Source organism: Pezoporus flaviventris, unplaced genomic scaffold (genome assembly GCF_033815535.1).
Source record: "Pezoporus flaviventris isolate CSIRO_AGI_PZ_B2104156 unplaced genomic scaffold, CSIRO_AGI_Pfla_v1 ptg000031l, whole genome shotgun sequence".
In the NCBI taxonomy this organism is placed as follows: Eukaryota; Metazoa; Chordata; class Aves; order Psittaciformes; family Psittacidae; genus Pezoporus; species Pezoporus flaviventris.
Window position 1 is genome coordinate 57,875,005 of NW_026892579.1, and position 12,519 is coordinate 57,887,523.

General features: G+C 38.3%; 1 protein-coding gene across 9 annotated transcripts in view; it reads left to right on the top strand.

Moving 5' to 3' along the window:
* EHBP1 (EH domain binding protein 1) overlaps positions 1-12,519 on the top strand; it is a 226,647-nt gene that overhangs the window by 105,557 nt on the left and 108,571 nt on the right. For all 9 annotated transcript variants that reach the window (XM_061461391.1, XM_061461386.1, XM_061461387.1 and 6 more), the window contains 2 exons: positions 4,671-4,923; positions 11,529-11,715. In XM_061461391.1, the coding sequence (XP_061317375.1) occupies positions 4,671-4,923; positions 11,529-11,715 (440 nt within the window). The remainder of the gene's footprint in view (positions 1-4,670; positions 4,924-11,528; positions 11,716-12,519) is intronic.

Consider the following 12,519-nt stretch of genomic DNA (forward strand, 5'->3'; position numbering starts at 1 on the left):
TTAGGTCCTTGAGAAAATACGAGTGCATTCATTACAGAGAAGGTGCCAGTGGTAGTGGCTTTAAAAGCAGTGCTGTTGAGTCACTGTCCTAGCAACTCAGTTTGTTATCAAGAGGCTCACAAAGTGGTGACCAACACTTGACATAAAAGCTAGTCCTAAAGGACCCCATGGGAGACAGCCTGATTGGGTTCCTGTGGGGACCCTCCCTCCTGTGGGGACATTTAAGGAAGCCGGGGCAGGTGGGGGCAAATATTTACCTGGATGACAAGAGGAGAGAGATGATCAGGGATTTACGAGGATGATCAGGGGACTGGAGCACCTCCCATGTGAGGACAGGATGAGAAAGTTGGGGCTGTTCAGCCTGGAGAAGAGAAGGCTGCGTGGAGACCTCATAGCAGCCTTCCAGTATCTGAAGGGGGCTTATAGGGATGCTAGGGAGGGACTCTTCATTAGAGACTGTAGTGATAGGACAAGGGGTAACGGGTTCAAACTTAAACAGGGGAAGTTTAGAGGGGATATAAGGAAGAAGTTCTCTACTGTAAGGGTGGTGAGGCACTGGAATGGGTTGCCCAGGGAAGTTGTGAATGCTCCATCCCTGGCGGTGTTCAAAGCCAGGTTGGACAGAGCCTTGGGTGACATGGTTTAGTGTGAAGCGTCCCTGCCCATGGCAGGGGGATTGGAACTTGGTGATCTTAAGGTCCTTTCCAACCTTAACTATTCTATGATTCCATGATAAGGAGTGGTCAAGTTAACTGGGTTCTAATTGGGCCCCTACAAGATTCTGCCTGTAAAAGTCTCTTGAAAATGGTACTTTTAGAAGCTCTGTTAATTTTAGCCCGTGTGTAGGATTTATTGAAATCTTTTAATTAATCATAAGCCAGAGGTCTCTGAGTGCTGCTCTGCAATGCTGTGCATGTTAGGCCAAGCTGTTGAGCCTGTAGAGTAGTTACTGTTGAGCCAAGGAACAAGAGAAAGAATTTTGGCCTAGTTAGGGTTACGGCACTTGATCCATGGTGTTGAAATAGAAAGAATTGCAAAAACCATTTGCATTGCCCCTTAGAATTTATCAGATTTAAACAGGTGTTTAAATCGTCATTTCCAGGGGGCACTTAAAAGCAAATTAAAAATAAAAGCTTACAATATAATTTTCAAGAGATTGTTTGACTGAATGTTTGTAACTTCAGAAAATATATCTGACATTGTGTCTAATACTCGCTTGAATACTGCTTGTGAGTTATCAGCAGGTTTTGCTCAGTTGTGATAATGAGTATTTATCAACAGATTCATGTGCAGGTGCAGTGATCCATCATATGGAGTTGCAGAAGCAGGTATTCATAGTTGTGCATACTCTTGATTAAGTGTTTTATTATTTGAGAAAAGTTTAAAGTAGCAAAATTTTTTGTTAAAACATCATCAGGAAGTTGCACAATTAGAACAAGACATCAGACATTTTCTGCATTTCATTAGGTTACTTCTGCTTTTTACGTGAAACTGTCTTTTGAGGGCAGACCTCAAAAGCAGTTCTGCTTGGCCTAGTTTGTTACATCACTAAATGTGTGGATAACGTTTGAGTAGTATTCTGACTACCATGACCTACGAGTCACACGTATCTATGCAGTAAGGGTGGGATTTGGCTCACCTGATTTTAAGGCATTAGGAGTTCAAACATAAAACCGTAAGCTTTGACTGTAAAGGGGTCTAGCTCAGCTGTGGATGCGCACACTGAGGACATCTCAGGGCTGGCAGGGTGAAACATTTGCTTGCCATGACCACCTGCACTGGACACTGGAGTGATGTAGGCCAATGTTAGAACCTCTTTTCCAGTTTTAGCTTAAAATAAATGAAAGACATTTAAAATGTTGGTGTCTGAAGTATTTCATATATAATACTGTCAAAGGATTTGATCATATTTGTGTTTTTAAGAATTTTGCCTTGATTTTCTTTTTCTTTCCCTTGTCAGTTAAGCTGTAGACACTCAATATTTTACTGTGTCTCTCTCTGAAACATCCCTCTTATAGGGATGCAGGCCTGTGAACAAATCACCACACACAGACTAGGGTGTGAGCTTAATATGCATCACCTACTGTGCAGTAACTACCCTTTCTTCCAGGATAAGTGCCCAGTAGTTTATTCCCTTTTATTAAGGGATAAGCATATTGTATTTACTCTGGAGTAGGAGTGAACAAAAACACTACAGCTGACATACTGCAAATACACACCCTGATTTATCCTGCAGTAGTTTCTCTATATGTCCATCTCCCAAGACACAGCAGAAATGTTGCTTATGGCATTCAGGTGAGGCTTAACCAGTTTAAACAGTAACAGAACCTCTCTTCAGGTTTAGCTAAGACTATTATTGCAGCCCTTATTATTTGGGGTTTTTTTACTGTTAGTCACAAGGATTTTGATTAATTAGCTCTTTTTAGAACACACTTCAATGGTGTAAAGAGGGACCACTAAGCATAACCAACTTCTCACTTTACCTTTTGTCTCATTTCAGTGCAGTGTCTTACACTTCTTCTCAGTCTCCTTTTGTATTCGCTTTTTTTGACTTGAAACAGTGGTAGCTGCATTCTGAAATTGAAGTTAAATGTAAGAACTTAACACGATACATAGGAGGTAGATGTATACTGTATATATTGCTTCCTTAATGCTAAGTTGGACCAGGCTGCTTAGGGAATAGGAAACCACAAAACTCACCTGGAATTAAAGGAATTTTTTAAAGTAATTTTCTGAATAATCACCATAAGGAAATCCCACAGGCACAGCACTGTGTGTAGTCAGCAGTGTGTCTACCAGTTAAAACCTGCAGTATTGTCTGGCAAAGTGCAATTTTAACTTGTTTCACCCTCAGTCTCAGATGAGTGATTTATCTCCTAAGAGTCCACAATGGGCTGAATTAAGATTTTGATTAATTTATTCTGTTATTCCAGCCAAACCCATTTGATTTCTGCTTTCTGACCACAGAGAAATGATGCGTCACTTTAGAAATGGACCCTTAGAAGTATCATAGAAGACAATATGATCACATAGTCTTTGAGGTTCAAATTTGAAGAACCAGGAAGAAAAAGAGCACTAGAAATGTGAAGTTCTTTCTAAAATTAAATCTTTCCACTCCTGGTATGTTTCAGTTGTTCTGAGGAGGACGAAAGCCTTTCCTGCTCCAAGTGTTTGCCCTGGGCTAGTAACTGGTGACTGGTCTAGTGAGTGGTGACTACTCCAATGCATAGATAGGTGAGGCTGCCTGCACCTGCATCTGGAGACTGTATTCTTGTCCAACTAGGAGTTGCTCTTGTTCAACCTGTGGATTATAGTCAAGCTATTGGGGGGAGGGCCTTCTATTTCCTTGGGCTGTGTAATGGCTGGAGACGTTGTACTGGAAGTTTACTGGCAGAGTAGAAAACACATTTGTTAGCAATTCACCAGGGTTAGCAGCTTCAGTCCATCCTCCATCCAAATACAAGTAATGACAGTGCTGTTTCATTTGCTGCACCTTCCCTTTGTTAGTTGTGTGACTAGTGATTTTGTCTTCACGAATATTTGTTTAGTGACAAACACATTTGGAACTCCATCTCGTTATTTTTTTACATCCTTGCTACAAATAACTTCTAGCGTTGGGGGGGGGGGGGGGGGGTAAAGCTAAAAAGTATGCTTTGTTCAATTTAGTAACTGCACATCTGAAAAAGAAACACTTTTTTTAAGAATTAGGTGGGAGTGTTTATTGAAACTTGTTTTTTAATGATACTACGTTGAATTTCCTGTTTGCATAGATTTTGAAAGTACAGCAAATCCAGCATTGAACCGAGCTTTTAATTATTTGATGGTGCAGGAAGAGTTAGATTGACAAAGTGTCTTTGTAAGGAATGTTAGATTGCTGTATGGGGTTTTGTATTTTGCAGTGTACAGCAGCTATTCACTTTTGTGTGATGTTCTTTCAGTAGCGTCTGTAGCACTAAAGAACTGCATGCTGCTCCAGGTTGCTAATAACTTTTTGTTGTACAGCCCAAATAATAGATGAGTAATTTGATTATCTGTCTCCTTAAGGTTAATTTAAATTCATTTTTACTCTGAGACTATGTATTGTTACCAGGAGCAGTTAGCAGTGAAAATAAATAAGTTTTGAAATGTAATTACGGGTCATACCTAATACTGATTTTTACTTCAGTCTTTTTAAGAAATGAAAAGACCACCTGCTTACTATCACCATTTTTAATAGCCAATAAAAGTAATTTGGTTATAAAATACAGGATAAGTTTTCGTTCTTAAAAGCTCAAATAATTAAGAATATTTTGTTAGGATTCAAATTGGGTAAAAGCATGGGCAAATGTTTTAAAATCTGTTGTAAAAAATGCTGATACCATTTATATGAGAAATAAGAAAACTAATAACTATTTAGGTTGAGAAAGAGCTTTAGTAAGGAAGAAAATGAAATCTGTTTCAATATACTCTAAATGAAATGGCCTTTTGAAAGGCCTGGTTTTGGATAAACAAGGCTACTCTGTAAATAAATAGCATGAAGATTCATCTACAGCTAGGACAAGACTTATGTCTTGAGAGTTACGAAGCAGACCTTTTCATAAGCCTTCAAAATAAAAAGATCTGATAAAGTGGTTTCCAATTTTTCCACGTTAAGTCTATTTAATGATATTTTTTTTTTTGTTATTTGATAGAAGTAAACACTGAAATAGCTTCATCTTCAAAGCCAGAAGAAAGTTTCTATGCTGACAATTACAATCCCTTCAAGGATGATGATGCCCCAGAGTACTTGAACCCATTTGATGAGCCAGATCCTGAGCCTGAAACATTTGTAACTGTAAGAGATTCTCCTCCACAACCTGCAAAAAGGAAAAATGTCAGACCAGTGGATATGAGCAAATACCTCTATGCAGATACCTCTAAAGCTGAAGAGGAAGAGCTAGATGAGTAAGTATGAGTCTTCATCTTTCAGCAGCTTTGGAAGCATTACTGGTATCCCTGACTTAATCTTGAGGTGTATTGGGTTGAACCATGGTGATCCTTAATCACCTCTTTAGGACAGACTGATCCTTAGGCAGCTCAGCAGCAGGAAATACTATACCCCCAAGCCATGCTATTCAGCGGAGCTTGATAGTTAGGAAACTGTTCTTTGCCTCACTGATAGCAAATTACTTGATAGGAAGTAAGTCTGTGTACTTTTTGGAACTTCATGCCCTGACAAATGCAAATGAGCCAAAAATGAAGGAGTAGCAGAACTTTGTCCTTCATGTCCTTTTTGCCATTATTTTTGCTACATAAAATAATAATATAATAATATAATATGGAGAAGTTTTTTTATATCGGTGCAAGATGTAAAAAGGAACTGTTTTGTAGCCCACATAGCACATTTTTGAGAGTCTCATAAAAACTGAATCTATGGGAAAGATAACTATCTACACTTTCTTAGGATGTTCCTTTTATCATAAACACACATAAAACTTTTGTAAACTCACTGACTGCCTTGTATTATAGTATAGAAACCTAACAAGGAGTGAGAGCTTTCTGCAATAGCTGTGCAGCTTGGGAGGTTTGAAGGTATTTATATACTTACTCCTTGTTTGTGGCCATTAGTCACCAACCACACCACTCATGAGGCAGTTTATGGTGATTACATGTGAGCAATTTTACAGACAACTGTAATTAACATTTAGTTTTACCTTACTTAATGAGATTTGTCATGGCATGACATTTACATTGCTTTCATATTTCATATTAATACAGGTGTCATACCATAATCTTTAAGTTTCTCTGTTTATAGCTGTTTTCTAGGAAATTGAAAGATTCCCATGCACTCCAATAGATATATATATAAAGGATCCTGCAGGGTTTTTTTCCTTTTAAAGATCTGTGGCCATGGATTTGTTGTATTGTTTGTTCTGTGCAAGAAAAAAAAGACATTGGAGAATGATGTCTTTGCCAGCCCCATTCAGGGACAGGTCCTGGACAAACAGCACCGGCTGCTGTGTCTTCAGAGCACAGTGTGATCAACACTGTTGATGGTCACGCCAGGCATCCCTGATCATTCACTGATCACCAAAACTACAGGGGGAAAAAATATATGTACGTTGTATGTTCAAAGACGTGGGTACAGAGAACAGCAAAGATTGAGAAGAGCGTAAAGAGCAGGAGCTACATGGATAGGCAAGTAAAGAATTCTCAGGGGTTTATTTATGCTCACATTTCCACCCTAAGCAAAGCTGTACAAAATGGGCTTCCAGCAATGTTGTTAACAGGCAACCTTGTTTTTTCTTTGCAATGGACTTGTAGATTTCTCTAGCCCCTTTGTTTACAATAGCCTCATTATTATTTTAATGACCCCCCATTTGCTTTAATCCTGTGTTTTTCCCAAGGATAAAAGTACACTCCCCATAGGTGGATTCTACTTGAACATATATCTGATCTGTGTTTTCATTATAAAAGCAATGTCCCATGGAAAGATTGAAGGATAAAGAGTCAAAAAGCACTGTAAAATACATTTTTGCATCCCTTACATAAGGTTTTTTTTTATGTCCCCGAAATAGCTTCTGAAATAGATTTTTCCCCTAAGTTACAGGAGCTCCATGTGATTAAAAAAGAAGTGGAGACCGTTTGTTAAATGTATTGGGTTAGGAGTGTGTCAAGGAGAGAACCTTTGAATCTTTATACTGAAGTACTCTGGAGGAATAAAACTCCAGTCTAGGAACACAGGATGTGTGATGCTAATAGCTACAAGCACTGTTATGCCTTAACCTCATGTCATTAGTTTTGAGATTTTCCAGTAGAAAGTTTCTGCTAAGCTGTGGTACAGTGAGCCCCAAAGGAAAGATTTTCGTAAGCAGTGCCAGTTGGTAGTTCTCGTGTGCCCTAAATCATGAAGGTTTGTGTCCAGATGTGTATTGTTTCTTATCTAATGTGAATATTGATGCTTTTATTATCTATATAAGTGGCTAATCTTCTTCCAAATCCTATTAAAGTCTAGGCTTCAGTGTCAATTTGTGGCAGAGTTCCACAAGGAAATAAGATCTTATGTGAAATGCGCTTCCTTTTGTTGGTTGTAAATAAGTTACCTTCCAATCCCATACATTATCTCTTCTGCTGGCTTATCAAAGCAACAATTAGTATTGGATTTATCTGCCGTAAACAGTTGCTGTATATCTCTAACATGTTCACCATTACTTGTCACTTGTCTGAGTTAAATGGTGCTAACTTTTTCAATCTCTCTTCATACAGAAGTCTCTTCATCTCTCTAATCATTTTCATCGCACGTCTCTGGACCCTGTTATTCCTTCTGCTATGTATCTATTTTATGATGTGTTGAGTCGGACTGAGCAGTGTACTCAAGACAAGGCTAAACAACTGTGTCATGTCACGGCATTAGAAAACTTTGCATATTATTTTGAACCTCTCTCCTGACATCTTCTCTTTTGAATCTTTTAGTTGGTTTGGGTAGTTTTTAAACAGTATTTAGGGTTGGTGTAGTGCTTTTCCCCAGGAGTGGTTTTGAACCTGATAGATGGAAAGCATGAGAAATAGAAGGCTCCTGAAAGACATTTACTGTCACTCAGAAAATATGATTTATTGTTATCGCTGCATCTTAAATGTTTCATTGGGTTTCACTTAATGCACCATTTGTCATTTTCCTCTCATATTTTGTGTGAAATGCGATGAGGTGTCATGGGAACATGGGCACATCGGTTAGCATCAGACCTTTGTCCCACTCTACTCTGGCAAGTCCCTATTACTGATTCTGGACTTGGAGCTTACACAAAGTGCCCCAAGAGCTGAATTCTGACTCCAGTTTTGTAACTATGCTCACTCTAATCTTGGAAAAGGTACTCACCCTCACTGCGCCTCTGCACAGGGTTTACCTTGGGTAATTGGCTTAATTGAAACATATTTCACTAATGGTTACAAAGATAATGTAAGATTTCACAACACACATGAGCAAAGCATAGTCACGAACATAAGCATAACAAGGTGTTGCATGGTTCAGAGGGACTTAGATGATCCAGAACATATATTCTGCTGTAAAACCATAATCTCAAAATATACTTCCTCTGGCTAAATTCTCATACCTACCTAGAGATAAGGAGCACATTTTCTTCCTGTTAGTTTGGCCATTTGAATGTTAGTGTAAAATTCTGCTTTTGCCTTTTTGAATTTTATACATTCAAATCAAAATGGTGCGTGGCTGTCTCTTAACAAAGGACAGGACACCCTGCTAAGTGAAGTTTAATTAGTTGAAATTAACGTAGCTCACAACTTAAAGTATAATGCTTTCAACCTTCTGATTGGTAACATCTTTTAACCCTTCTGCACTGACAGCTTTGGTTTTCCTCCTCAATAAAATGTTGATTTTTATTTCTTTTTTCAGTTAACCAATAATGCTGATCAAAATAATTTTTTAATTGGTCAGAATAAAACTTGCTTTCAGATATTATTTGCCTCTGTGGCTTCTTATCTCAGTAATTATTGTATGGCTTCGAATAATGCTGTCTAATTGCAAAGTTTATTGAGGTGTTGTCTGTTGAAGCTGCTTGTTGCACAAGAAACCACAAGCCACCACACTGCCAGTGACAGTCACTGACAGTGGCAGCCAGGTTAGTTTGTCAGGTTTGGGGGTTTTTTTAGTCTTATATTGGGCAGCCTAGAATGTCTTTAGGCAAATCACACTGTGTGGGTCAATTAAATAACTTTACAGGGGCAAAATATATGGGAGCTGACCTCAAGAGAAAAGTGCTTTAATGTTTTTCAGCCAGACTTTTTCTGTACTTAGTTTCTTGTATAGCTACGTGGAAGCTGTTGGACAAAACTCTGCTACATGTAGCGGACATCCGTGACTTGAAAATTTATAGCCTCTTCAGGCAAGAGCCACTTGTTGTTGGGTTTTGATTAGGTTTTTTTTTCTCTCGTGTTAAACTTGATTCTTCAAAAATCTTTCTCAGCATTTGTAAGACCAGTTAAAAGCAATGCAGAGGGGAAGGTAAAAAGTGGTATATGAAAATGTGTTTAGTTTGGCTTTCAAGCAAGTTCTCTAGGAAAGAAAGGCAGTCACTTGTCTGCTTATAGCACTTCCTTCTGGTTCATGCAATAGGGTACAATTCTTCAACATTATGCATGCAGCAGAGACAGTTCTGGAGCATAACAGTTCAAAAGGGGGTTCTTCCAAACTTTCTTACTCATTGATACGGTGGGTTTTTTCTCATACCAAATTCATTTTAACACCTTACGAATGCACCTTTTTAATTGCAAGTACATGCTGTGTCTGTTGGCTGTTCAGAGGATAACTTCTTGAACTAAAGAGAACCTTGTGCTCTTCTGTAGAATGCATTGTTCTTCAGCCTTTATCTTTTTCATCTTTATTTTCACCTCCCTTTGAACTTTCTGGTGTCTAAAGACAGCTGAGCTGGGCTGTCAGCTAAATTAGAGCTACTGAAAGCTAGGCATATTCTCCACTTCAGCCTGAATACCCTCCTTTTTCTGCTGCCTCCAATGGAAAACACCCATCCATTTCTATTTAAGTCATTAGTTTGATGTTGTCTTTAGGTTTGATTGCACTTGTGGCTTTGTGCTTGATGTGCATCAAAGTGGGAACACCCGAAAGTTGCAGTCAGTCAGCAGTTGAGTTATTTTAGTGTTAGCCTTTCCTTTCCCTTCAGTATCTCGATTTAGATCTTTTCTCTATAACAAGCAGCAGCAGATTCTCAGAACGGTTTGGAGGTTTTATGCCTGGTCTTCACTTATATGCTTCAGTAAGCTTTGCCTTTCAGAAGTAGACTTATTTTCTGCAGTGAGGATTATTAATGGCTTGCTTTTTCTCAGTGAAAAGAGGATGATGGTCAACTGTGTGAAAATAAGTTCAAAAATTGTGACCAAAAGATATATTTTCATGGTGAAAGTACAAAAAACTGGGAGAAATTTGATGTTGTGTGAAAGTGAATGAATACCCTCTGAAAGAAGGTAGACTTAGATTAGATAGAATTAAGAAGTTCTCGGTGAGGGTCGTGAGGCCCTGGCCCAGGTTGCCCAGAGAAGCTGTGGCTGCCCCATCCCTGACAGTGTTCAAGGCCAGATTGGATGGGGCTTAGAACAACCTGGTCTGGTGGAAGGTGTCCCTGTCTGTGGCAGGGGGTTATAACTGAGTGAGCTTTAAGGACTCTTCCAACCCAAACCATTCTGTGTTTCTATGAATAGTTGGGTTTTCACTTTTGTGAAAAATTTTTGTGCCAAATTTTGCTAGTTCTTTAAAAAACAGGTGTAGTAGTTCATGATTCTTATCTTGAGAGGAAATTTGTAAATCTAGCTAGGTAGGCTCTTGTCTAATGCTGTATGAAGTATTGTTTCCATCTAGAATTGCATTCAAGGGACTGAGGTTCTTTGTTGTGATTAGTTATGCTTTATATAACTGTATGCAGATAGATCTTTGGGAATTGCAGTGACTCAGTTACATAAACATAGTTTGAGATATATGCTAAATATCATTTGCAGGGGAAGTATCGACTAGAAAGGAATTAATGTATCAGTTTCATAATTAACCATCCAGTTTTGGATTGCAAAATATGAAGAGCAAAGATTATGAATAAAGTAATTCCGTGGAAAGGAGATAAGTATCCCATAAGTATCCATAAGTATCCTTAGAAGGATGCAAAATTGCTAGCTCTTGTATGTGCAGAGTAGAAGCCATTATTACTTGACGTATTTTTCATTTCTATTTGATGTATCAAACTGATAGATAAAATTTGGAAATGCTGTGGGAGTGTTTACTTAGGGTGGAACAAATGCAGAGCTGGAACGTGAACACCAGATTTAAGAAGAATAATTCTTTGGACTGCATCTGCTTGATGGAAGATCTTTACTGTGTTTCTTGAACAGAGTTTAGTTATAAAAAGCACTTTAAAAATAGATAGATGATAGCTACTGTATTTGTCGAGGGATACACACAAGTCAGCTGTGGTTTTCTTGCACTATGCTCTTATCCAAACAGTGTTCTTGGTGTGCTGCCTGTATGCTGCAGGGTTTAAAATACACTCCATGTGGATTATATACCTATGGAAGCCACGATTTTCAGACTTGGACAGGCAAGAGTGAGGCCTTTAAAGCCATGCTGATGCATCCATGTAAAAGTGGCCTGATTCTTTACCCTGTCCTAATGAAGTGTTCTTAATTCTATTCATTACAATACTAAACACACAGCAATTTCACTTGAATTTGTTGGTATTGATCTTATCTGTAAATGGGATCACTGATGGATAAGTAAGTATAATGGAAGAGCTAGCTTTACACAATTGATAAACCTTCTGTAATTTACGGGACTTTATAAAATTCATGGAACTTCTCACCTAGTGCAGTTTTAGCTGTTGTAATGCACTTTTCAGTCATATGAAAAAATAGTGTCTAAAATCATGTAAAGGCAAAACATATTCTTCTGTGGGATAATAAAAGCATTTTAGTCATTGTCTTCTCTAAACGGGTCTTATTTTTTGTTTTAATTCCAAGAAGATAGCAAAGAAATGTGTTTCCCTTCTTTCAATTAGATCAAATCCATTTTATGAACCAAAATCAAGCCCTGCTTTCATTAAAGTTGCTCCGCTGCAAGAACCAGAAAAGAAGATGAAAAGAAAGGCTCCTGAACCACCAAACCTCTTGCCAAAGACAGAGACAGGCATGAGTGAGAACATGTCAGCTATTCCTGCATCGAGGGACCTTTCTTCTTCCCCTAAGGTAGGTTTTTCATACCAAAATTTCATCTTTGTTATTATTAGTACCTTTTTGTGTTTTATAGACGTTCTATTTATTTCTGCAGGTCATCTTAAAAGCTTTGCTTATACTTAATAAGGTGTTGGCTCATCTCTATTCACTTGCTGGTTCATGGGGAGAGAGCAGCAGTAGGAGCTTGTATTTTTTCTTTTAAGGATTTAATGACAACAGTAACAGCAACTGCAGTTTCAAAGAAAAGAGTCTTCTAGTAACAAATGTTACAGGACAGCTGGATATGCCATCGAGAAGGAAGAAAATCATGTTGAACAATACTTTGTCTTGATCTATTGTAATGCCTCTAAGCCTTGCCCCTGTTGAAGAGTCTGTCCCCACGTTTCTGTCATAAATCCGGGTTTTAAAAGCTTAGCACTGGATGCTGTTTATTTGTACTGGGATTTATATATATCCAATTCCATAGGTATGTCAAAGTAATATTTTTAAAAAGTCTACTTTAATTCAGACTAACTGTTCATTATCAACGTCAGGACTAAGCGTACTTACATATGCACATGCTTCTATGTTTGTCAAGGGAAAATGAGTTACCTGTGCCTCACATCACCCTCTTCAATAGAAGTTATCTTAGGATTGCAACAGCTAGCTTGTCTCTGTGAACTTCAGCTCCAGTGTTTCAGCAGTTAGCACCATTTGTGCTTTTTTACACAAAAAAAGCATTTAATAGTATATCTTAATGGGCACTTTTAAAAAATGGATTTGATATATGCTGACTGCGTCTTTTGAAGGGTAGAAGGATGATGACAGAAGGCTTCC